The 26014-nt window shown below is 43.8% G+C and overlaps 1 protein-coding gene and 1 non-coding gene across 6 annotated transcripts in view; one reads left to right on the top strand and one right to left on the bottom strand.

Moving 5' to 3' along the window:
• PPARG (peroxisome proliferator activated receptor gamma) overlaps window positions 1-24238 on the top strand; it is a 123749-nt gene extending 99511 nt beyond the window's left edge. For 4 of the 5 annotated variants that reach the window (XM_070359416.1, XM_070359415.1, XM_005902846.2 and 1 more), the window contains 2 exons: window positions 5773-6223; window positions 23767-24238. In XM_070359416.1, coding sequence (XP_070215517.1) covers window positions 5773-6223; window positions 23767-24014 — 699 coding nt within the window. In that variant the 3' untranslated portion in view covers window positions 24015-24238. The remainder of the gene's footprint in view (window positions 1-5772; window positions 6224-23766) is intronic. The other variant, XM_070359414.1, reaches the window with a different exon arrangement.
• On the bottom strand, window positions 22031-22103 carry TRNAC-ACA (transfer RNA cysteine (anticodon ACA)). Its single transcript has one exon. It is a non-coding gene; the product is annotated as a tRNA-Cys (tRNA).
• Window positions 24239-26014: the final 1776 nt, after the last annotated feature.

Genomic DNA, 26014 nt, shown 5'->3' with positions numbered 1-26014 from the left:
ATTAATCTATAGAGTCACATTTAAAAAATAAGTTTATTTCCAGTACTGTCAGGAATCACTGAAGATATAACAGATCTGAACAAATGGCCTTCTTTTAGATGATAAATTTAGAAGATAATGTTCTATATCAGATCAGATCAGATCAGTCGCTCAGTCGTGTCCGACTCTTTGTGACCCCATGAATCGCAGCATACCAGGCCTCCCTGTCCATCGCCAACTCCCGGAGTTCACTGAGACTCACATCCATCGAGTCAGTGATACCACCCAGCCATCTCATCCTCTGTCGTCACCTTCTCCGCCTGCCCCCAATCCCTCCCAGCATCACAGTCTTTTCCAATGAGTCAACTCTTCACATGAGGTGGCCAAAGACTGGAGTTTCAGTTTTAGCATCATTCCTTCCGAAGAAATCCCAGGGCTGATCTCCTTCAGAATGGACTGATTGGATCTCCAAGAAAAGCATTTTTTTTTTTTTTTCATCTTTAGTAATTAGACCTAGTTGGTCAGTATGCTTGTTTGCCAGCTGAGTGACATTTTGGTCAGCCATAGATGTTTCTTTAAGAGATGAGTGTATGTGCTGGGTCATTAAACTGTGAACAATTCCTCCTATTAAGTTTTTGTGTTAAATCTTTAAATGATGGCAGGAAAATGAGATACACTGGCAAGACTTTGAAACTTAACTTCGATCCCAAGTTGTTGTTCAGTTGCTAAGTCCCCATGGACTATAGCCCGCCAGGCTTCCCTGTCCTTCACCATCTCCCAGAGTTTGCTTAGACTCACGTCCATTGAGTCAGTGATGTCATCCAATCATCTCAGCCTCTGTCACCCCCTCCTCTTGCCCTCAGTCTTTAGCACTTAAATGGCATCTCTAGGAAGTAAGAGTTCAAAGGCCCTGTGCCAAGACCCCAGCATAGATGAGTTTAGAAGCCCCAGTTCCTCCCAGAACTGTCATTTTATGTTAAAAAAGCAAAAGTGGAGAAGTCATGTAGAAAGTAGCGGAAAGAGAAAAGAATTAGTCATGAGTGAGGGGATCTGGTTTAGGCTTTGCTATAAATAGCTGTTTGACTTTAGAAAGTCTCTTAGCTTCAGTTTATTCATTCCTAGTCAAAGAATGATGCTGCAGATTATTCCTGAAGACCTACCTGTTAGTTCTCTACAGCCAGTGGTTCTCCACAAGAGGGAAATAGGAATGACAGAGGAGAAACCAGGAAGAAATTGAGGAAACCGAACCAATGCAATCTGGATTAACATTCACCCACTGGAGCTAATAATTGAGGAAAACCATGTGTGCCTCAGAGGATGAAGGTCAGAAGTATAAAAAGGAAGGAGAAGAAGAAGAAGACAAGGCCCTAAGAATTCACTTTTCTTCCTTGAGGCTTTGCTGTTATCTGTCAAGAAACCTAAGACCACCAGGGTCTAAACTAAGATCACCATTTTTCCAGGCCAGTTTTAACTCTGACGTGGTTACCAAGTGATCGTGAGAGTGTAGAGTTGTCTACTTCTCTAATTTCAGTTTCCCAACTTGGAGATATCATCAGAATTGTTGCTATTGTTGTTTAGTCGCTAAGTCGTGTCCAACTCTTTGCCACCGCATAGACTGTAGCCAGCCAGGCTCCTCTGTCCTTGGCATTTCCCAGGCAAGAATACTGAAGTGGGTTGCCATTTTCTTCTCCAGGGGGTCTTCCCGATCCAGGGATCGAACCTGCGTCTTCTGCATTGGCAGGTGGATTCCTTAGCACTGAGCCACCTGGGAAACCCATCACCAGAATAATCCCTGCTTTCTCAGTTGATTTTTTCATTTGTCTTTCTTAGGTTCTCATTTTATTATTCAAAAGGAGCTGTAAATTTAAAGCATTCATCTATAGTCACTGAAATAACTCATACATTAAAATGCTGATGTTCGACTGCTAAGAAACAGTATTATTCTATCTGTCCATTCAAAAAAGTAAACTTTTATTACTCTACTTTGTCTTCATTAATAAGCCAGCTTTTCCTGTGATCTTTGTGTTATACATAGGAGGTATGCAATAGTTCTAGAACTAATTTTAATTATCTATAAAAACAGTGCCCTTAACTCCATCCCAGTTTTGATATGTGGAGCCATTTATGGAAATCAAAATATATCAACATAGATTACACTTGCTGTGTCTCTCCAAAGAAAACTAGCTTCCTCTTACTGAAATCATGTTCCCCTGGAGAAACATTGTGTTCAAGTGAAATTTTCTTCATTGCATCATGACCTTTTTGTGGTCTGTAGAAGTGCAAGCATTTCTAACAGCCAGAGGCTGATTCACCATGAAGCTAATGAAGCCTCGGGGCCTCTTCCCTTGTATAGAGCCCCTTCCAGTGCTCAGGGAAGGGCCTGAGCTATTTGTTCTTATAATCTGTATTACTGAACCCAACAGTTGTTGTAAATGTACTCAACAGTCATGTACATTTCAGGCCCCACAAAGCCTGGATCTCACCCTGATAATGTCCTAGATGTAGTTAAGCATTCTTTCCTGTTAAGAAGAGATGCTTATCTAGCCGTTTGATACAGTGTCTGAAGATAAATACATTGTTAGCCCCAAGTTAGAAGTGTAAAACCATTAAAACCAAATCTGAAGAGGATATGGTTCCTCTGACAATGGCAGATCATGCGACGATACCGTGCAAGCTAGTAGAGCATATAAGGCTTTGTAGAAAAGACAGAAACGTGCAATGAAGGACGTTTTGTGTGGAACGTTTTACCAGAAATATAATATTAAGTCATTGATTCAAGATAAACTCCACAGGCCGAATTCCCCTCGTGGTTTTCATAGTTCAGCCATCTGTAAACCTGGCGGGCCACCATCTTCTGCTGTTTCTGTATGAGGAATCCCAATGTAAAGTGTGTGGGTTGGGACTTCCCTGGGGGTCCAGTGGCTAAGACTGTGCACTCCCCATGCAGGGGGCCTGGGTTCAATCCCTGGTCAGGGAACGAGATCCTGCATGCCGCAACTAAGACCCAGTGCAGCCAAATAAATTAATTCATTGATTTTTTAAAAATGTTCGCGTTAACTGTTTGCAGTCTAATAATTGGTGAATGGGTGGCAAAGAAAGGCAGATCTCTGGGCAGATCACATCTGGATCACTCCTGCAGCTTGATAGATCCACACGGGAGCTGAAAGGATCTATGCAGACTTAAAAAGTGCAAAAAAAAAAAGGCAACATCATCTATGATGAGGAAAAACAAAGAAACCCACCTGGGATTCATTTGCATGTCTGTACCCAGAATCCTCTGCCAACTCAACATTTTGAAAATGCTGAAGGGATCTTTTTTAAAAAAAGAAAAAAGCTGGAATGGTTTGGCATGACGGTGGGAGCTGCTGATTCCTTTCTCTGTCCTTGAGTGTTTACTGCCAGGAAATCCTGACCAACGTCGATTGCCAAGGGGTTACCAAGTCACATTGTTGTTAAATTTGGAGAGAAAAGTAGCAGGATTTTGTGCCTTCTGTGCAACTATCACAGAGTTTCAAAAACAGGAACCTGGGGCTTTATATGAGGGGACAGGGGAAGTCGAGGGGGAAGAGTCACAGGATGATTTATCAGGGCATAGTTCCAGAGAAATTGCTTACATGGAGGTGGGAGAATGTTATGCATCCCTTCTGTGCCAAGAAGCTGAGGGCCTGAGGTCATCCAGAAGCTGGGCAGATGAGGCACTGTCCTCCCACACGTGAAGAGCTGATGACTTTATATCCTTGTCATTTGTGTTTGTACAGGTGCAGGTGGGCTCTTCAGGTGCCCTCAGATTTCTCATAGCAGTAAAGAAAGCCAGCCCCTTGGTAGCGTAAATGAAAATGGGCCCCAAAACTCTTTGAGATCAGAAACCACCTTCTCCTAGGTTCTGTAAAAGCTAGTGTTCGTCAGCATCAGAATCTGGCATTCTGGAAAAACTCAACACATGTTAACTGAAGAGACTGTCCATCTACTCTGTCCTTTTTTTTTTTTTTTTTCCTCCTGTTAATAATATAGGTCTGAAGTAGAGAAAAAAGCAGAATGCCTCAAAGCAGTATGAACTATTCGTTCTTGGCTTACTTGAAGACTTGAGTCACCAGGCGAGCTTACTCTTGGGTTCCTCTCATCTGTCCTACTTTGCGGTTTTGTATTTGCTAAACAGTACAATTGAAGTGAATTTTTTTGGTTTAAAAAAAGTAGCAATTTCTGGAATAACTCCAGCGAATGTTGTTGAAATAAGAGGCAAGTTTGGGAATCTACTTAGATTAGTGTTATTTCCTTCAGTGCAGAATAGACTTAATAGTTTGGTGAAGGGAATTCCCTGGTGAGCCATTGGTTAGTGCTTTCACTGCTTGGGCCCAGGTTCGGTCCCTGGTTGGGGAACTAAAATCCTGCAAGACATGTGGCTTGCCCCTCCCCCAAAAAAGTTTGATAACAATCTTAGACTACTGTTGAGATTAATAGTTTAAACTGTCTGAACCAGTGGGTCTTGAAGCTGGCTACTGCTGGCTCTCATTGTGTCTGCTTCCTCTTACCAAAGAGGAGAGAATTCTCAATGTCTCTCAATAAAGCTTTTCAAAAGAAGCTTTATTTTTAGTACATCAGAGACTTCATATTCAGTGGACATGTATGTGTACATGCACACTCACACAGATACACACACACACACACACACACACACACATCACAGACGCTACTTCCAAGAAATGCAACTAGCATATCCTCACGAGAAGAGTTGGAAATCTATGCAATCCACTTCAGATGAGAAATTCGAGGGCTAGGAAAGATAAATGACTTTTCTAAAGTCACAGAGTTAACCACAGAACCAAAGCTGGAAGCCAGATACCCTCAACTCTTATTCCTTGCTTCTGAGTAAAACACATGACTAGAATTGAGGGGTAGCTCCTCACAGAGTTCAGTAGGTATATACATGTGTGTGTATATATATAATTGTGGTCACTTATTCAGGGTAGCCTTGAGAATTTCACAAGGACCACAAACCTCTGGTTAAATCTATACAAGGAAATGAAAGAGAAAGATTATTTCGTGGACAAACCCAACAGGCTTTTGCTAGCAGCCTATTGCAAACCTGAATAACTGATAAATGAGTTTTATTGATTCTTGACCCTTAAGGGCAGATATTTTTAAAAATAAGTTCCAACTTTTTTTTAATTTGCCACTTTTGTAGTGTTTTCCCATAGGCCTTATGCAGCTGCTCCTTCTGAAACAGATTGCTTCCAGAGCATTAAAAAAAAAAAAAAAGAGGAAAGAAAGAAACAGACATTTTCTTGACTCAGTGTTTGTAGTCTGCTATCAGACTGATTTTTCTATAGTTAAGTATAGTTTACATATATATTATGTTTCATTTAAGCTCTGAGAGGATTTTATCTAAAACAGCTAGATTACTTTATGTCCAAGTGGGTCTATTCAACCCTGAGTTGCTGAAATAATTTTTTTATTGAAAGAAGGTTAAACATGTATGCCATTGAAAGCTAGAATAAAACAGTAGATTTTTGCATCATTTTTTAAATCAACAACAAAGACCTTCCAAACAACAGGAATTGGAGCTACTAATGAGTCACCGGTCGTGGTATCACATCACCAATGTTGGTGAAATATGTTTGGTTCCAGAAGACAACCTGGAGGATTAATCAAGACATGAGTATTTTCTCATTGTTCAATGTTTTCAACTTGAAAGATGTTCGTTAGCAAAGCAAGTGTCTGTGAAGACGCTGGGATGGTGTTGACCGTGAATGAGAAATTTCCAACTCAGCCACTTTCTCCCATTTTTCTTTGCAGCCGTTTGTTATCTATGACATGAACTCCTTAATGATGGGAGAAGATAAAATCAAGTTCAAGCACATCAGTCCCCTGCAGGAGCCCAGCAAAGAGGTGGCCATCCGCATCTTCCAGGGGTGTCAGTTTCGCTCCGTGGAAGCCGTGCAGGAGATCACAGAGTACGCCAAGAATATCCCCGGCTTTGTGAACCTTGACTTGAACGACCAAGTAACTCTCCTAAAATACGGCGTGCACGAGATCATTTACACGATGCTGGCCTCCTTGATGAATAAGGATGGGGTCCTCATATCCGAGGGCCAAGGATTCATGACAAGGGAGTTTCTAAAGAGCCTGCGAAAGCCCTTTGGTGACTTTATGGAGCCCAAGTTCGAGTTTGCTGTGAAGTTCAACGCACTGGAATTAGATGACAGCGACTTAGCAATATTTATAGCTGTCATTATTCTCAGTGGAGGTAAGCTGCTGCTGGCGGTTTTCCGTGAAGGAGGGTGGGGTGGGGCTGGGATGGCTGAATGAATGTCGACTTGCCTTCGCGTGAGGCTTTGCGCCTTTTCTCTCTGCACTTACCGCACTTTCCCACAGAGAGTGCCAGTGGGATAATGCCCTGGGAGTGTCGCTACCCATGAGACATACTGAGAAAGAATATCAATTGACTTCCTCTCTGACGGCTGTGGGTAACTCAGGTGCTTTTCCTTTATTCTGAAAAAAATTTTTTTTCTGCTCAAATCCAAACGTGGAAGACAAATGCCCTCTTCTTTGTTTTTCTCTCTTTATTTCCTTTTTCCTTGTCTTTTTCTGTTCCTTTCCAGAAGGCCAGTCTATTCTCATTTAAGTAATTTAAGACGATGCTCACTTGCATGGAGAAAGCACCACTGTGTGTGTGGTTAGATTATGGCCCAGCCCCACCATCAGCGAGGTGTGACTTTGAACTGCTTTCGCAGGTTCAGGGATCAAAGAGCACACGTCTACTGACTCTGCCTCCTCTCCCGTGTGGAGTCCTCTGACGACTCCCCTGACAGTACCTTGGTGAGGTGGTTGGCTGTGATCAAGAATGCAGTCCGAACCAGAGAACACCCAGCAGAGAAGTAAATTGAGTTATTTAGGCATTCATTGTACTTTTGGCCTTGCAAGGGCATGATCTAATTAACCAACTCCGAAAGCCAGGTTTTACACTACATGCTACTTTCATTGGCACCTCATGGGTTTCCAACTTGAGTAGAAGAAAGTTTTAGTGTCATCTCTCTATATAAAAATTGTCTTTAGATAACCAGTTTTCATTGCTGAGATGGAATTTGGGCGAAGTTGTTTGTGGGTGCAGAATACTCCCTGTGCATGGAAACTGATGTGTGGGGGGACAGTGGTCCTTTAGATGTAAGTTGTGTGGATTAGACAGCATGTTGCAAAGAGCAAGGCCCACTCTGTAGTCTTTTGTGGTCCAGTTACTCGAGAGCAGAGTGCTTCTGAAATCAGATGCGCGGTGTATCAGTAATGAGAAGAGTAAGTAGCGAGTACTTACTGTGTGCAGGAAGTTTTCTAACCACTTCACACACATTCATTTAATTCTCACAGCCCCAATGAGAGTATTAAATGAGGAAACCAAAGCCCTGAAAGGTTCAGTAACTTGGCCAGAATCTCCCAGACAGCAAAGATGGAGTCAGGATGATGAACCGAGGTCATCTAGGTGGCACCACGGTCTACACCGGCAGCCCACTTTTCATGACCAGGGTGCAAACAGATAACAGCACAGTGCAGATTAACTCTGACACCACAAGCCCTTTGTCGTGTTATGCTTAATAATAGCAGAACTATGCTATCCGACGTGTTTTGATACTTACTTCTTCAGTTGACCCTTGAATCTCTGTGATTCATTCAACGAAGAATGAGATTCCAGTTTATGTGAGGTCCATTGGGAGAAGAAGATTCAATTTTGAACAACCAGGTTAGAAAACAAGTTGGTATTGTTTAGCTAATATTTTAAGGCCCATTTTATCTTTATTGAAATACAGAAATATAATTATTGACATGTGATCTATTTCTAAGATTTTTCCTAATTATACTATATATACCATGTTTGTGGGCTTCCCCAGTAGCTCAATGGTAAAGAATCTGCCTGCAGTGCAGGAGGCGCAGGTTCAGCCCCTGGGTGGGAAAGAGCCGCTGGGGTAGGAAATGGCAACCCACTCCAGTATTCTTGCCTGGAGAACCCCACGGACAGAGGAGCCTAGTGGCTACAATCCATCAGGTCACAGAGAGTCGGACATGGTAACAACTGAGCACGTACCATCTTTCTATTACTTTTTTCACCTAATCATTTCTCATGTCATTAACACTCTTAATATTTTTCTTAATTTTAAAAATAAGAGTAATATATGGTCATTTTTTGATTCAAAGAAAGGTGTAAGTGAAAAGTAAAGCTCCATATCCTCAAAATAAAATAGGATTAACAAAGGTCTGTTTCTCCTACCAAAACGTTTCTGTGCCTGTGCTGGCATATATGTATGCTGCCGTTTAAAATTTGTTTTATTTGAAGTATAGCTGACTTACAACATCGTGTTCATTTCTGCTGTATAGCGAAATGATTCAGCTGCGTGTGTGTGTGTGTATTTATTCCTTTTTTACTCTTCTGCATCATGATTTGCCACAGGATACTGAGCACGGTGCCCTGTGCTACAGAGTAGGACCTGCTGTCTGTCCATTCCTTAGGTCTGCCAACTCCAGCCTCCCGCTCCATCCCTCCCCCATCTCCTGCCTTTCTTGGCAACCCCAAGTCTATTATCTATATCTGTGAGTCTCTCTCTGTTTCACAGACAGTTTCATTTGTGTCGTATTTTAGATTTCACGCGTAAGTGACATCATACGGTATTCGTCCTCCTGATTCTCTTCACTTAGTATGTGATCTCTAGCTGTAGTGGTGTTGCCGCAAATGGCGTTGTTTCCCTCTTTTTTGTGACTAATAATGCCATGGTAAGTATGAACCGCAGCTTCTCTATCCGCCCATCTGCCGATTGGACGGTTAGGTCGCTTCCAAGCCTTGGCTGTTGTGAATAGTGGTGCTGTGAGCATAGGGGTGCACGTATCTTTTTGAATTAGAGTTTTATCTGGATATGTGCCCAGGAGTGGGATTGCTGAATCATGTGGCAACTCTATTTTTAGTTTTTTGAGGAACCCATACTATTTTCCATAGCGGCTGCACCAACTTACAATCTCACCAACAGTGCAGGAGGGCTCCCTGTTCTCTGCACCCTCTTCAGTATTTGTTACTTGTAGATTTTTGGTGATGGCCATTCTGACTACTCTGAGGTAGTACCTCATTGTGGTTTTGATTTGCATTTCTCTAATGTATGCTATCATTTTTAGTGACTGTAACATATTTCATTTCATAAAAGAACATTACATGCTAAATTATCTCCCTACTTATGTATGCTATGCTAAGTCACTTCAGTTGTGTCCGACTCTGTGCGACCCCATAGACGGCAGCCCACCAGGCTCCCCCGTCCCTGGGATTCTCCAGGCAAGAGTACTGGAGTGGGGTGCCATTGCCTTCTCCGCTACTTATGTATAGGTTGCTTTATATTATAAGAGCAAATTATGGCTGATTTATGTTATAGAAAATTATGGAAAACATGTTCTAAATTCTACTGCAATGATTCTTCTTACGTGTAAATTTCTGTTAACATTTCAGATTATTTTCTCACTCTATAAATTACAAGAAGTAGAATTGCTGAGTAGATGGCCATGAACATTTTTAAATCTTTTGTTTCATTGTTGCCAGATTGTTTTTCCATAAAGTTTGTGCCGGTTTATATTCATTCCTACCACAGATATTAAGGGAGGCACTTGAAATAAGCCATTCCAACATGCTTGGTTTCTATCCAGGAAAGGTTTAGGCAAGAAATAATCATGGTAATTCAGGGCTTTTTGAACCTGAGCAATGTTGTTTTATGGGCACGTGAGAGGACAGTATAATTTCATCTAGAAAAATGCCATATACTCCGCATGACACACAAACTAGATTATTTTTAAAATCATTTATTCAGTTAGGCCTTTAAAATGTGTATGAATTGGTCAAAAATAGCTCTGAGAATAACTTGTTTTAATAGATACTGCAGACTTTGGCTTTCAGTTAAGACAATTAAAAATGGTATCATTTAAATGTCAGTGCTGTATAAACGAGTTCCTTTGAGCGTTCCCCAGATTGTCTTCACAGTAGCCAGTTTCCAGAGTTCATTGGATCCTCACACTAATGAAAAGAAATCTGAAAGTAGCTGCCAGTCATAGAATCTTAAAATCATATATATGTAGTTATAATGAGAAGAAAACCCTGTAAATCATTTGAGACTTCCTTTAAAAAAAAGAAAAACATACCATTGGCCCACTGGCAAGTTCCCATATCGCAAAAGGGAAATCCTTCTCTTCCCTGAGCCAAGTTTGACTTTGTCGATGAAGCCAGCCTCTGGGCACTAGGTAAGAATGTTTGCTCAGCACCCAGGAACTTGATTCCCTCTTTTAGTCAGAGAAGCTGGTGGGTAGAGGCCGGAGAAAGAGCTGCTCTGGTCTTTCTGGATCCAAAGACTGGATCCCAATGAGATGAGCTTCCTGGTCATCTGTAGATGGTGGAACCACCGTCCCAGACAGTGGGTTGTTTGAGTACAGCATGTAATTTCTTGTACAACATATAATTTCTCAGTTCCCATCGTGGGTTTTCCAAGGGAAAATGTTCATGTAAGCAAAGAAGCTTTGACAAATTTCTGATCCTACCTGTTCTTAACAAGAGGGGTTATTTTCTCCTCTATGGTTTGTTCTGAAGTCTGCAGATAGCTTCAGGGACTTGAGAGAGGAGTGTTATGGGCAGGGAACCTGGTGACCTCCTTCTAGGCTGGCCTTAAGAGTCACTCACAGAAGAGCTTCGTCCCGGTCAAGGTTATGACCCTAGACTGAAGGGGAGATGGGCATTATGTAAGAGTAGGGTGGTGAGGAATTGGGGAGGTAAAAGGTGGGGGATTCCCCAGAGGACCCAAAGGGGGTTTTTGGATGAAAGTACCTGATTTTGACCCAACTAAGTATTCGCTGGGGAAACTGGAGTTGCAGTAGTAAAGATCACGGTCACTCGGCTTCAACCCTAGAAGCTGCTGATGCCGTTAGATTTGGTACTTAGATTGGCCCGGTGTTCAGCATCTGTACTATGTATGAACCTCTCAGACCAAGCTCGCTGAGAGAGATGACCTAGTTCTTCTCAGAATTTCCTCCTCTCTCCCTCCTTCTTCGAGCTTCAAGCAAGAAGAATGAGACTAAAAAGAACCACATTCCCCGAGCCAAAGGACAGCACTTTGTCCCTTACTTTCTCTCACTAGGTCCCGACAGTTCTCCTGTATCTTTATTCTTATTCCGTAGAGAGAGAAGAGAGAGTCAGAGATGAAAGGGTTGTGTCTAAGAACTGACAACTCGTGAGCAGTGAAACTAGAAGGGAAACCCAGGTATCCTAACTGTCACCTCTCCGAGTTCCTTCTGCCACTTGACTGGCAGATGTGGTCAACTCCCTCATGGGGTCAGTGGTCCCAACCTGTGTTCCCATCACTGTTCTGGAGCCCTGCGCACAGAGTCCAGAAGCAAGGTTTCCTCGGGAGTCATATTAAGGGAAGAGAAGGAGCAAGAGGCCCTTGCTCCCTCTCGTCTCACTGCCTGGATGGGTGGCGTCAAGAGTAATAAAACTGCCTCCAGCAAGGGCATGTTTGCAGCTGGCGCCACAGCATCATGCCAGCCACACCAGCAAACTCCCCAAAACCTACCAGCAGCCAAGGCCAAGTGGAAAGCTCAGTAAAGCTGACAAGCCCCAGGACACTCCACTGGACACTTTGCCCCCCTCGGGCGTTTGCTGTTTGGTGGAGAAAAAGCATAGGAGGGTTCCAGCTGGAACTCGGCAACAAGCAAAAGCTCTTTCTGTTAATTCAAAACAGTTTGGAATCCATCACAGTTCTTCCCAAACTTCCACGATATGGGGGAGGAAATTCACTGGATTTTACAATATATTTCTCGAGGCAGATTGTCATCACCATCCTAATGACAGAGAAACTGTAAATATTGGTGCAGGAGCCACAGATGGCAAGTCACCCGGCCTCCCCATTTACCCTCTTGAGTCTGGCTCGGCTATGCAAACCTCCTGTATAGCGGCTCCTCCTGTTTCCAGCCATTCCAGTCATGTTCTTTCTCCATGAAGCAGTTTTGGACAGCTGCTCTTGGAGTGAATATGTGCTTTTCTCCTACAGAGTGGGCAGAGAGCACAGGCTACTAGGGAGAATTCTGCATAGCTATACATCTGTAGGTGAAGGAAGAATTGATATTCTGTGACACCTAGCCACTCAGGTCAGTACACTAGAGCTCTGTTTCTAGCCTTGGTCATGACTTACATGTGTATAGATAGATACTTTAAAAATAATTATTTATTTATGGCTGCACCTCAGGGCATGCAGGATCTTAGTTCCCCAACCAGGGATCAAAACCACGCTCCCCTACATTGAAAGAGCAGAGTCTTAACCGCTGGACCGCCAGAGACATCCCATAGATATGATATCTACGTTTTCGTTTGTTGGAATTAGAATCAGAGCACAGAACCCGGCCCAGAATAAGTACTTAATAAATGCTTATTGAGTGAACAGTGATCAAATATTACTAATAAAAAGAGCTGCCATCTATTGACCAGTTCACTGTGAGCCAGAATAGATGGTAAGCACTTTACCTACATCCTGAATCTTTAATTTTCCCCGCAATTCTAGAAAAATCTCTCACTTATCCCCATCTTACAGACGGAGAAAACAGAAGTTTAGAATTGCTTTAGATTAAGCAATTTGCCCCGTGGTCACAGAGCTCCTCATCCGTGAGGCCAAGGTCAGGCCCACCCTGACCTTCCAGCAGATGCCCAGCTGCACTGCCTTGTGTGCTGAGATGTGGGACCAACCCAGGTACTTACCTTGGTCTTGGAGTTCTTTGGCAGAAATTACCATTTCCCTGTTACCTTCAAGTATTTCAATCAAGAATTTCCAGGTACAGTTCCAAACATCACTTCCTACTATCCAGAGCCCTTGTCCAGACACCGTTTGTTCCCAACTGCCTCACAAAATTATGTCCCAGGTTTGAGGACTGCTCTGGGAAGGAGTGGACCCCGTGTTTACCCCGAGACCGGTGCTGCTTCTTCCGTTTATTCAGGTAGCACAGCACCCCCGTTCGCAGAGCTCCCTGCAAAAACTGACCATAAACTTGAAGTACCCAAGTAAATACGTCCCAGTGTGGTCAGATAGCATCTTACAGCAGGCTCTGATAGAGAGGAGTGGTTGCAAGGAAGTTTGTGAGAGAAATGTAAAACTGTTAAAATACTCGTCAGTAACTTAATGTCTTCCTGACCATCCAGATGTCTACTCTTCCCATTCCTTGTATAGCGAGCACCCCTCTCCGGAGGACCACAGACCCACGGGTCCAGGGTGGGAGGTCCTCTGGGCTTGTGAGTGTCGGCTCTCCTCCATACCCCTAACAGCCCTCCAGAACCTTGTGGATATTGACAGCTCGTGTCTAATCCTTTCATTTTAACAGCAGAACTGTTGTTTCTGCAAGTTAGAATGGACAGCCCCCCTCTCTTCTAAAATCTAAGACAAGAGGGCAGGTGCCTGAGTGAGGAAATCCCAGCTCGGGGGGTGGGGGGGGACCCTAATTCTCCACAATCCAATGGTCCCCATGCCTTCTTTGTCTGCTGGCATCGTCCTTACTAGTTAACTGGGAGGAGACAAAACCAAAAATATTTTAAAACTGAGATATTATGAATACTGTGAAGAACAGTAGGGCAGATTTCTTCCATTCTGCTGTGACAGTTAAATATTCATCTGCTTTATCCATACGAGACAGGCTGGTACCTAAGGGTAAAAGTTGTTTTTTTCTAACTGTTCTCTGTAATGTTGAGAAGAAACACAGACATCTGATTTCTCATGTGACTGAACCTTGAGCTGGACAGTGGACGAGTGTTGATTACATGATTCATATTCCCCATCTGGGCCACGGTTGTGTCAGAGAGTAATTGCTTTCATTTATTAATTGGAAAATATCGACTGGGCACCTGCCCTGCGTCCACATAGCGTGTGACACTGCTCCCTTCTCCTGGTATTCTGGTCTCCCCATTGTGCTGCCGTGACCAGCAGGCAGACCCTGTCAGGTGGCCGAGATGGCTTTGAATGATGACTCAGTGTGGGTTATCTAGAAATGTCCCATAGAGGGCTTGGTTTCGACAGAGGGAGGTATATTTATACAAGTTCTCAACTGGCACCCAAATTCTGAAAACCAGAGACCTCGGGGTTGGGGTGGGCAGGGAGAAGAACATACTAGAATCATCTGAGGCACTTAAACCACACACACTCACACACACACTCACACACACACACTCACACACTCTCACACACACACACACTCACACACAGAGGCCTTTGTCATTTGTAGTAGAACCCTGAAGCATCTTTATCTGTGACTGCTTCAGAAATAAAATCCCCTCCCAACCCCAGGCCCCATAGGCTGGGATCATTCGTCATGGCACTTGACCTCAGAGACAGACATGGGCTTGAAAGCCAAACTGCTGAGTCATTCCTGTCCCCGCACCGACATCTTGGAAGAGGCTGAGCCAGCCAGTCAGTGGGCCACTTTGGGGAGCACTTTATCATTTGGGGTTCTCACAATGTGTGGTTAAACTCTGGGTGACCCCAGGCAGCCTTCCAGGCTGGCACAAGCTAGCCACGACACTCAGACAGATCCTCTTCAAGTGAGGAAGAGTGAAGCCGGTACCGGCTCCAGAGGCCAGCACAGGTGGCGAGGGGAGAGAGGCTGCCTGGGGTCCCACCCGCCACCCCTCCATCCGTGGACCAGGAGAGGCGGGAGGGGCGGCGGGAGGCTGTGGGCTCCCCAAACCCCCTCACTCTACCACTTACTAAATGTGTGATTGCACACATTTACCTACCGGAGCCTCAAATTCCTTATCAGTTCCCTAAATAAATAACATTATGTGAAGCCTCTGGCATGATGCCTGGGACATGGTTGGCACACATAAATGCTCCTTTTCCCTCTTCCCTTATGCGATATAATATAAAGTAGCTCCATGTGATCCTGCCAGTCAGATCGCTTGAAATTTTACTAATAGTCCTTCTTAAAATCCCTTAGTACCATATAAATACTCCTAGGGAGATATCAGCTAATCTCTTATCAGCTATCATTTTAAGGGGATTAGCTGTGGATTGAGAACAAAACCCCAAGGGAGAAAGATACTGGGGAGAATGGGTGAGGGGAGAACTCTGGGCCCTGCTGGCCCCTGAAGGAGGTACGGACCAAGCAGGAGTATGTGTGTGTGGCAACAGGGGGTGTGGGGGGGAGGTTGTGGAATGCTGTGAAGTCTGGGGGGACATTATATGGTGAGAGATCATACTTAGCAGTTGGAGGTCACACCTGTTTTGAGATCACAGGTTCTTTTCAAAGATGTTGGCAAGGACAATGTGGGGGAGGAGGGGAGAGGTGCAGAGAGCTAATTCTTGGCCACCTTCTATTTTGTTGACTCCCTTTGGTTTGCTCTTAGCACTTCTAGAGGTTGAGGAAGCAAGGAAGAGTCACTCGATTTGGAGCGTGAATGTGTCAGGCTTGATGGAGAAGAAGAAACCATTCTCCATCTTTGTACTCCAGCCTGGTTCCTCTGCCCCTGCTTCTTGGTTGGAGCTGGGGTGGGACACAGAAGGGGCAGAAATTGACCTGCATCCCTGGGCTTGAAGGGAGTCAGTAGCTTCCCTGGTCCAGACTCAGAGAAGGGGAGCAAACCCCAAGGCTGAGTTTCACTTGATTGACCTTGAATGTCCAGAACAAAGGGACCCAAACACCCTGTGAAAGGAGTTAGAAAAAGACAGGACTTCCCAAGGGCAGGATTGAAGTCTCCAGTCCCATTTCCATTCTGAAAGAGCTGGAAATAAAACAGGACCCACACTCCCTTTACTGCAGGTGCCCTCAAGAGATGAAAGAGCTGTGAACACAACAGAGGGGGAAGCTCCGCCCACCTTGTTACCAGATGCCTTTGTGTTCTGGGCTGTAGTCAAGGAGGTGGCTTTTGGAGGCAGCAGTCAAGCGTTTTGAGATGAGGGGACTTGGTGTGCAATTGCTACTTAAAGGGCAGGTGAAAGAAGGTAGGACCTGGGCGTGGTTTCGTGGGGGTGGTCTTCCCACCCTCCATCCTAGCCAAGTCACATGTGTCATTGCTACGTCCTCGGTGGAAACAGAGAAAGCATTCTTGAACTGCTGTCTAACAAGGATGTGTTAGACCATGAGCCCCTTCAGAGGGAAAGAGTCAACCAGCAACATGGGCCTCCATGGCTGACACACTTGCCCCAGATGGCCCGTGTCTGCTCCGTCATTTCCTTTCCCCATAGCAGTGATTGACCACGTTTCTCCCCACATCATCCGCTGCTCACACTTCTGATCATTGTAGGCTGGTCTTGCTAGGATTCCTGCCACTGCATCCCCTGCAAGGTGCGGTCCCAGGAGCGGAAAAAGAAAAGCATCTAGAAGGCAGGGCGAGGAAGGGAGCAGTTAAGGGAGAAAGAATAGGAGAGGCACAGAGAAGACCCAGGGGCAGCAGAGAAATGAGAGGGGCAGAAAGGTAAGAAGAAAAGAGGCGTGTTGGACGGTACCATTACACAAAACAGCTGGAAATGGCTGACTTTGCACGTGTCAGATGCTGCGCCAGGCACTTGTCATCTCAGGACGCATTTTATCCTCTTGTCCACACTGTGCACTAGATTACTGTCAGGTCTCCCACCTTCCAAATGAGGAAACCGAGGTACAGAGAGGTTCAGGAACTTGCCCAGGGTTACCCAGCAAGTAAGCTTTGAGGTTGAGATTCCAGATGCTTCTGAAATCAGTGGTGTTTGCTCTTGGCTTCCCGTCACCTGGAAGTTTTTAGGAACAACAGTCACACCCCAGGCCAAGTCAGTCAGAGTCTCTAAAGAGGGGAGCCAGGCATTCATTTGCGTGTTTTTAATTTCCCCAGATAATTGCAGTGTAGAGGCAAAGTCAAGAATCACTGCACTCAGTCAAGCCCCAGTTCAAATTTAAATATGAAAAGAACACATGTGAAAATTCTCTTAGGTTTTTTTTTTTTTCCTCTTAAAGGTAGGATGGTAGGAGGCAGTTGCTACAGGTCATGCCAGAGTTTGCCAGAGACAGACCTGGATGAATGCAGGGGTTTGCCTAGCGGTCCCCATGATTCTGATGGTTAGGTCAGGAAAGGACCACAGAAGGACCACAGAACCCCAAGTCCATCTCTAAGGAAGAAGTGAATGTGGGCACCGGGGCTTCTTTGTCTCATAATTGTTCTGAAACAGTCTTGCTTACACGCATTCAACTACAAGAACGAGAACTTGCCCCAAACTCCCAACATGTGTCTGTATCAAGAACCCTTATCTCATGCTCCCGAATTTCTGCTCTACCAGTAACAGCTCAGAAACCACCCCGTTTCCCGGCTGCACAGATGCCACCCCACCCCTGCTTACACTCCAGACACTATCCCTGTGGGAACTGCCTCTACCTGAACAAACACAGAGACCAGCACTGTGTTATAAAGCTCCTGTACCTGACTCCTTCTCACCGTGACCTTAAGGAAAGAAACACCACTGTTGTCTTAAAGATTACGGCAAACCCAGAAAGATAAGATGACTTGTCCACAGTCACGTGGAGCCAAGTGGAGGACAGACGGGATCAGGTCTTCAGTTTCCAAATCCACTGCTGTTTAAAAAAAAAAAACACTTTTTATTTTGTATTGGGTTATCGCCTATTAACAATGTTGTGATAGTTTCAGGTGTGCAGCAAAGAGACTCAGGCACACATGTACACGTATCCGTTCTCCCCCAAGCTCCCCTCCCACCCTGGCTGCCACATGACACTGAGCAGAGCTCTGTGTGCTATATGTACAGTAGGTGCTTGTTGGCTATCCATTTTAAGTATAGCATCCACTGCTCTTTTTTAACACACCTGTGTACTTAGGAAGCAGTAGAATAAAGGCAATTGGAGAGGAAGAGGAAGTGAAATGCCTAGTGTGAGCTCCCTAAGGAGCCCCACCTCCCTTCACTTTCACCCGAGCTCAGTGCTTTCATCGCCTTTGGATCAATTTACTCCCCAGCTATCAAGACTTCTTTTTCCTAAATGTACTGGATACAGTCCTTTTCCAATTTGTCTCCGTCAGAAAGCCAATAGGAAAGAACTGGGAGTGTCATAACAGCAGCAATTAGAAAAGAAACAAAGCCATCCACTTTGGTTTTTCCGGACCTTCTTCAGGAGACACCGCCATGGCCATCTGGTCCCCTAACTAAGACATCTCCTGAGAAAATGTGGGGTAGGGAGATGCCTGGCCCAGGTGGGCAGAGAATTTGAATCTGCTTCCGATAAGCTCTTAACAGAACCAGATCTGGATAAGATGGAAGCTTTGTAGATTTGCCCGCAATCAACAGTGTTCTGTAATCAATTCCAGCACTGTGTGATGGGGACCGGAAAGCTTTCTTTCCCAATTCTTCGCAGCTTGGGGAGTAAGGAACCAATAATTGACTCCAGCTTCCTTGAAGGTTGGGTCCTGGAGTCTGAGTCAGCACGCACTTTGCCAAAAGGGCTTTCTAGGCAATCTAGGGCTAGTGAAGTGGGGTCCCTTGGCCTTGATCCTCTTCCAGACCCCAACTCTAACCTTCAGCAAGGTGAAGGGAGAGGACCTCAGAAGGTTTCTCAGAATGATACTTTAGCAGGCCCTGAGCTGAGGGGAAGGGAGAGGGAAGAGCAAGGGATCCAGGACAGCTGGGTCTGTAGACAGGTTCCTGTGGCACTCTTGTGTTGCCCAGCTTAGCTCAGTAGGGGTTCAGGTATGAGTGGAAGGAAGCTGGAAGCAACAAGACAGCAAGGGGAGCAGAGAAGACCTTGGAGCCAGCTGGGGGGTGAGGGCAAGCCTGCCACATCCCTTTTGCTCTTAACCCTAGGGAGTGCTGAAGACCAAAGGAAGCTTTTCTAGCTTTCCAAATTAGCCAAGTGCTCTAAGTTTAATGTGTGAGCCTGTTAATGTGCTTTTCTACTTGGATTTTGAGTAGAAAATTCCCCCAATTTTGTTATGTGAATCTTGTAAAGGGAATTACAAATAAGAAGAAAGCTTAGAACTCTTGAACTAGGGTCTTAGAGATCCCCTCTCTAGTCCATTCCTTTTCGTTTACAGAGGAGAAAATCGAGGCGCAGTGAACTTCATCAGCCTGCCCAGGGTCACAGAGTCGGTTAGTGAGAGTTGCTAGAAGCAGAGCACATCCACTTTCCCCACTCTCCTGCTCTCTGTCTTTGCCTTGACTGAGGCCCAGTGAGGGCGACAGTGGGACACATCAGTAAATGATCTAACTCGCCACTAGAGAAAACATAAATCAGTGGCCACAAAATTTCAGCCAAACTTCATCTGTCACATCATAAAAAAAAAAAAAAAAAACTTGCCAGGGAGAGGCTTGAAAATCCAAACCAGATCCTTCTCCCCTCATAGAGGCCACAGTTCCACTGCGCTGCACGGCGGCCAAGTGTTTCCAGCAAGCCCCGTCAGCTGCATTCGTGGCTTTAGCTTGTTTGAACTGTCGTGATAAATGAAACCTGGTAGATTAACATCATCTCCTCTGCAGAAGTTTTGACCCCACGGATGCTGCTCTGGAGGAAGGGGAGAGGGGCTAAGCAGTCAAGGTGCCCATGAGCAGAGGGTTCTGCATTAAGAGTATGGGGTCCCAGCCCACAGAGGAGCCACCCTGACACTTCCACACAGAGTGCTGCTGCTTGCGATGCACAAGCGTGTGCTGTCCAGGCCTTCAAAATCTGGCACATCTGTTCCGGGGGGAGGATTGGCAGCCATTGAACCAAAGGCACCCATCCAGGATCTGCTCTTCCTTGAAGTGTCAGGGGGTTTCGTTATTGCATAGCAACTGTGAGAAAGGATGACTCCTCCAGGGGCGTGAGTCTCTAGGCCAGGACTGAATCATCTGTTTCATTCTCAGAATCAGAGATTCTTGCTGATGACTCCAAAATTAAGTGCTAAAATTAAAAAAAAAAAAAAATTTACTCCAGTCAATGGGATATGTTAGAGAAGTTAAGGGGAAAAAAAAAAAAAAACTACAGGTAACTTTCTGTCTGTAATTTTAAAAAGAAAAGGAAAAAAAAAAAAAAACTTAAAAGCATGTTTAAAGTTCTGAAAATCCCACCCGAGACCATTTTGTCTCACCTCAATGGATAAAGGTTACTCGAGTTTATTTGATACAGGAAAACCCTGTGTCCGAGAGACTTCTTCATTGTGTATTGATCCTTCCTTTAGGCTTGTTCACCAACCAGAAGAATTGTAGTTTTCAATCCAGGACTCTTAGCCAGAACAGCCTTCTCACTCATTAACTCAGTCAACTGAGTGCTTCCTGTGTTTCCACTGGAGCCTCAGAGATGATCAAGACATAGTCTCCGCCCTCTGATCACTCATGGCCAAGTAGGGGAGATAAACAAAAAAATCTGTACCTATAATACAGCATAGTGAAGTGAAAGTGAAGTCGCTCAGTCGTGTCCGACTCTCAGCGACCCCATGGACTACAGCCCACCAGGTCCTCCGTCCATGGAATTTTCCAGGCAAGAGTACTGGAGTGGGGTGCCATTGCCTTCTCCGTTAACAGCGGCTAGGCATATTATATTTACTTGGAGCTGGACATACTAAAAGTTAAGAGTATAGTGTTTGGAATCAGATTCAAATTTCAGCTCTGCTGTTTACTATCAAGTGGCAGTTCTTGGGCAGGATTTCTCTCCTTTCTCTAATTAAATCTTCATTTTCCCCTCCTTAAAGCATTGACCTCATGGAGTTACGTGGAGATTAAACGATGTGTTGTATACAAAGCCCTTTGTACAATTTTTGGGAAATGATAGCCACTCAGTAAGTGTAATCTCCTAGTATAGTAGCAGTTGAGGTTTTTGTACGCACTACACAGTCCAGAGAAAGGGGATTGGAAGAACAAGGGAGAGGAAGGGATGATCTCCAGAAAGGCTTCAGGACATAAGGACACAGGCAGGGTTTTGAAGAGTAAGCTTAAGTCAGTCGGATGATTAGAGGGAATGTGAGACTGCTCCCAGCAGGAGGAACAGAACTGCCTAAGCACAGAGTTATGACAGAACATAGGATACTTGAAGGACTCGGTTTAGAAAGAGCTTACTGTGGCTGAAGCAAAGGAACAATGATAAATGGAGGCAAGATGATGAGGGACATTAAAAGGGAGGTAAAAACTCTCATACAGTGCTTTAGTTTACAGGGAAGGGGAGAAGAGTTAAAAAGAAAAAAGAAGGTGGTGGCCTTCAAGAGCTAAAATTTGAATCAATATAAAATATCAAGTAAGTATCTTAAATGCCATACGTAGTCTCCGCACCCGTCTGCTGAGTCTCAGTGAAAGAATCTTATATTCTCACCACAGTGCAACAAACTCAGAAATTAGAAGAAACAGAAACACTCAGCCTTTCCACTTGTAAATCTAAAAACATGTCTCTAAGTCAAGTGAAGGTCGCTCAGTCATGTCCAGCTCTTTGCAAGCCCATGGACTATACAGTCGGTGGAATTCTCCAGGCCAGAATCCTGGAGTGGGTAGCCATTCCCTCTTTCAGGGGATCTTCCCAACCCAGGGATTGAAGCCAGGTCTTCCACATTGCAGGCATATTCTTCACCAGCTGAACCACCAGGGAAGCCCGTCTCTAAATAACTCTTAGATTAAAAGTGAAATCAAAATAGTAAAGCAGACTATTTAGAAAAGAACTGTGAGAGGATGATTTACCAAAGCCTGCAGGGTGAAACTGTTTTACCCCATAGGTTTTCACTGAGAGGAAATTTTAGAGCTTTAAACTCATCTATCAGAAAACAAGAAATACTGAAACTAAATGAATTAACCATTCAACCCAAGAAATGAGAAAAAGAAGGAAAAAAATAAACCTAAAGAAAGTTAAAAGAATGAACTAGCTAAATTGAAAACAAAACACAGTTTTCAAAAACAGAGTTGATCAGTAAAACCAAAAGTTGTGCTTTTTTAAAAAGCATAAAATAGATGTGGAACATGTGGAGCTTTTCAGTCGTGTCCAACTCTTTGTGACCCTACGGACTGTAGCCTACCAGGCTTCTCAGTCCATGGGATTTTCCAGGCAAGAGTACCGGAATAGGTTGCCATTCCCTTCTCCAGAGGATCTTCCTGACCCAGGGATTGAACCTGGGTCTCCTGCATTGTAGGCAGACGCTTTACCCTCTGAGCCACCAGGGAAGCCCCATAAAATAGATAAGCCTTTGGCAAATAAAAATTTTAAATGAGAGGATACACAAAAAGCATTCAATTAGAGGAGATATAAATAATAGAGATTCAGATTCTAAGAGAACATTATGTACAACTTTATTCTGATGTAAATTACTAAAATTTTCCTTTATAAGTAGTAGAAAGCCTGGATAAAGTAAAAGCTATAGGAGGAAAGTTAAAGATAGTCACAGATTTACCACCAGCCTCAGATGGTTCTGCAAATGAATTCCAAGAAACCATCAAGGAATAGATAATCACACATAGAAATAGAAGGAAAATGTCTCAACTCCGTCTGTAAGGCTAGTTAATATTTATTACCAATAGACAAGGGATGGCTCACAGAAAAGAAGGCTCTGGACCAACCTCTCAAATTTCAAAGCCCTAAAGTAAAATATTAGCAAATGAATGTAAGAGTATAAAAAAATCTATGAATGTAATTCACTACACTAGGTTAACAGAAAACCATGTGCTCATCACTGTAGATAGAAAAACTTACAAACATTTGATGAAACGCAACAAAATTCCTGATTAAAACACTTTAAAACTCTGGGGGAGCCAGGAGAAAAACCTACCTGCCATAATCTAGTAAACATCATGCTTGTGATAAGCCATTAGAAGCATTTCCCTCAATGTTAGGAATAAAATAAGAATGCCTCCCGACACTAGTATTATTTAATACCATTTTAGAGGTATTATCCAGTGCAGTATGACAAGAAAAAGAAATGAGAGCAAACACTGGAAAAGAAGAGATAAATTTAAACTACGATTATTTGCAGATGTAATTGTCCAAAGTTTTCTAAAAATCCATGATAAAAACTATTTGAATCCACAAGAGTGAAATTGGAATAGATTCAGTATAACAAAATCAATCATTTTTTTCTAAACATCAGCAGGGATACATTAGAAAATGTGATGAAAAAGAAGTATAGAATTCAAGAAAGCAAAGAATACTAGAACGTATTCAAGGATAAATCTAAAAAGATCTACATGAAGCAAAAACATTAAGAACTTAAAAGTAATTTAAACTCACCATTTAAAAGTTCAAGTAAGGAAAATATAAAGAAGAAAGTGAAAATTACCTGCAACCTCTCTAGTCAGAAGAAGCCTATGTTAAAATTTGGTCTGTCCTTCCAAAGTGTAACAGTATTTGAAAATACTGTCTCTTTGAAAATGCATGTGCTATATTAAGCAAAAAGAAGACAAAAGTTTGTTTTCAAAGTGTGTTTAAACTTGTGATAAGAAAGTAAGTAGAGGCGATAAAACATAGACGCATCAGGAAGAAACAGAAATTGAAAATGAGATTTCTGAATGAGTAGAAACATGCCAGCAGAAAAGTCCCCAGTCTGGGGAGATGATTGCTTTGCCACTGCGTTCTGTCAACTGGTCACACAGCTTTAGTCTTGGCCAGGCAGAGAATGGCCCTGGAAAAGAGCTCTGATAGTCTTGGCTTGCATTCCATTCTCCTTGTATGCAATTCTTGCCTGCTATCTGCTTACCTTCTCTCCAACACGCTATTTTAGAACCAAAGGAAAACCAATAAAATGTGAGTCATTGGCTGAATATGCCTCAGATGTGGGACCAGAGAATTTTGTAACTCAACCTCCTGTTCTGTCTTCCATTTCTGCTCTCCCAGACCGCCCAGGTTTGCTGAATGTGAAGCCCATTGAGGACATACAAGACAACCTGCTGCAAGCCTTGGAGCTGCAGCTCAAGCTGAACCACCCCGAGTCCTCCCAGCTCTTTGCCAAGCTGCTCCAGAAAATGACAGACCTCAGACAGATTGTGACAGAACACGTGCAGCTGTTGCAAGTAATAAAGAAAACAGAGACGGACATGAGTCTCCACCCACTCCTACAGGAAATCTACAAGGACTTGTATTAGCAGAGAAGTCCGAGTTCACTGACAGCATCTTCCTTCTCCCAATTGCACTATTATTTTGAGGGAAAAATCTGACACCTAAAAAAATTACTGTGAAAAAGCATTTGAAAAAAGAAAAGGTTTTAGAATAATAGATCTATTTTATGCGTATTGTTTATAAAGATACATTTACAATTTACTTTTAATATTAAAAATTACCACATCGTGAAATTACTGGTCATATTTGAAGACTGAGTCTGTTGTGTTCCCCACCCCATTCTCCAGGATTTTTTTCCCTTTCATTTCCCTTCCCTTCCTTCCGTCCTTTTCCATCTTTATTTTTCATTTTCCTTTCTTTCTTAAATACGTGAAACAATGTGGATGGAATTGCTGATTAATTTTCATTCTAAGTCAAATCATTTTTTACTCAATTTACAACTTTTCTGAACCTTCTGTCTGCTTTAAAAATTACAACTAAGAAAGGAACTCCAGGACCAAAAACCGTTCAGAGGATGTGTTTCTTAACCTGGATATACTCATGTGAGGCATATCCTTAGGCCTACCAGGAATTCAGTCTTCTTCCTTAATCTCAACCAAGATTCTCACTCACCAGCAGCAGCCCTCTAACAGGATACCAAGGCATATGCAAATACCCCAGTGGCAAGTATTAACAGCTAGACGCTGTGGTAACACAGAAGTGTTATAAGACGTGGTACCTGCCAAAAGAACTTACCACTGAATTGAGAAGAGATGAATCCTTCTTAAAAGCAGATTAAACTACACAGTGTGCGCCAAATGAATGGTTTGGATGCCAAGGACTATAGGAGTTCAAAGTAACGAAGATTGGAAAAGTCACGAGTGACTATAAACTCATTCAAGCGGGCCTCAAAGATGTGTCCGACTCGGTGATAGGTAGAGAGTGGAAGAAGAGACGTTCTAGGAAAGCAAATTATAGGAATAACAGCAACAAGAGGAAACCAAGCCAAACAAAAACACGAATGAGGGAAAAAGGGCCACGTTCTGCTCCCGATGTATGTAGAGCAATTTTGCTGCATTTTCCTGCTGGCTTCCTTGGGATCACCTTGCCCAGGGAGCTCTGACTTTTGTGACCTCACAGGCTAATTATCTTGTTTAGGTAAAACATGCCTCCCCAGCAAAACAGATGGCATGTTCCCTAAAAGCAGAGACCTTCTTGGCACAGGGAACAGATTAGTTGATTGCAGCCACCAAGTTCATTAGCGTTGCTTGGCCATGAACAACATGATGACTTTGAAGCACGCTTCATCAGCAGTCTATGCTGAGGTCTCTCTTCTGCAAGATAATTGTTTCTGCCGACCTGAATTATTCCCCTAACGCTTCTCCCTTAGTTTAGGCTTCCTCCTGGTGTTGATACTAAAGAGAACATGACTTTACACTTGAAGCTTTCAGTTCAAATCTTTTCATCCTTTACCCCCAAATAAACAGATCTCCCAAGAGTCAGGTTAGGGAGGTGAGTCCTGACCCCAGTCCTAAACATGCAAGGTCCCTAACCCTTTAGGAGAGACAGCTTCAGAGCTCAGACCTTTAGAACCAAAGACATGACCAGGTCATCCAGGGACCCTGGACCAAGCTCATTATGTAAATGACATCAGAACATGGCAAAGTGACAAATTCGATCCATCATGAGGGGTTCTTTTTCCTTCTTTGATGCCAAGCAGCCAGTGGCTCCCCTACTGTTCCTTGTGGAGAAAAAGCGAGCGTGTGGGCAGTAGACAAGGTGAGGTTCCACCTGTGGGGAGACCCCTTGTTTACAGGAGGGCTCGAACAAAGAGCCTTTCAGCCGCCCGTGCTGGTCCGAAGCCCTCTCCGCGCCCTCGGGCCAGTGCAGGGAGGAAGGGAGCCGCTCTCAGCTCTCTGGCACTGATGGTTAGCATTAAACAGCTTTTAAATCCTGGCAGCTTTCAAATTCCCATCTCTCTGACTTTTTCCCTGTGGTTTGGACCATCATTCGCTAAATATTTTACGACACGTCATAGGCAGGCTCC

The sequence above is a fragment of the Bos mutus genome, chromosome 22 (assembly GCF_027580195.1).
Source record: "Bos mutus isolate GX-2022 chromosome 22, NWIPB_WYAK_1.1, whole genome shotgun sequence".
Lineage (NCBI taxonomy): Eukaryota > Metazoa > Chordata > Mammalia > Artiodactyla > Bovidae > Bos > Bos mutus.
The sequence above is the reverse complement of the archived record's forward strand: the minus strand, read 5'-3'. Positions and strand labels throughout refer to the sequence as shown.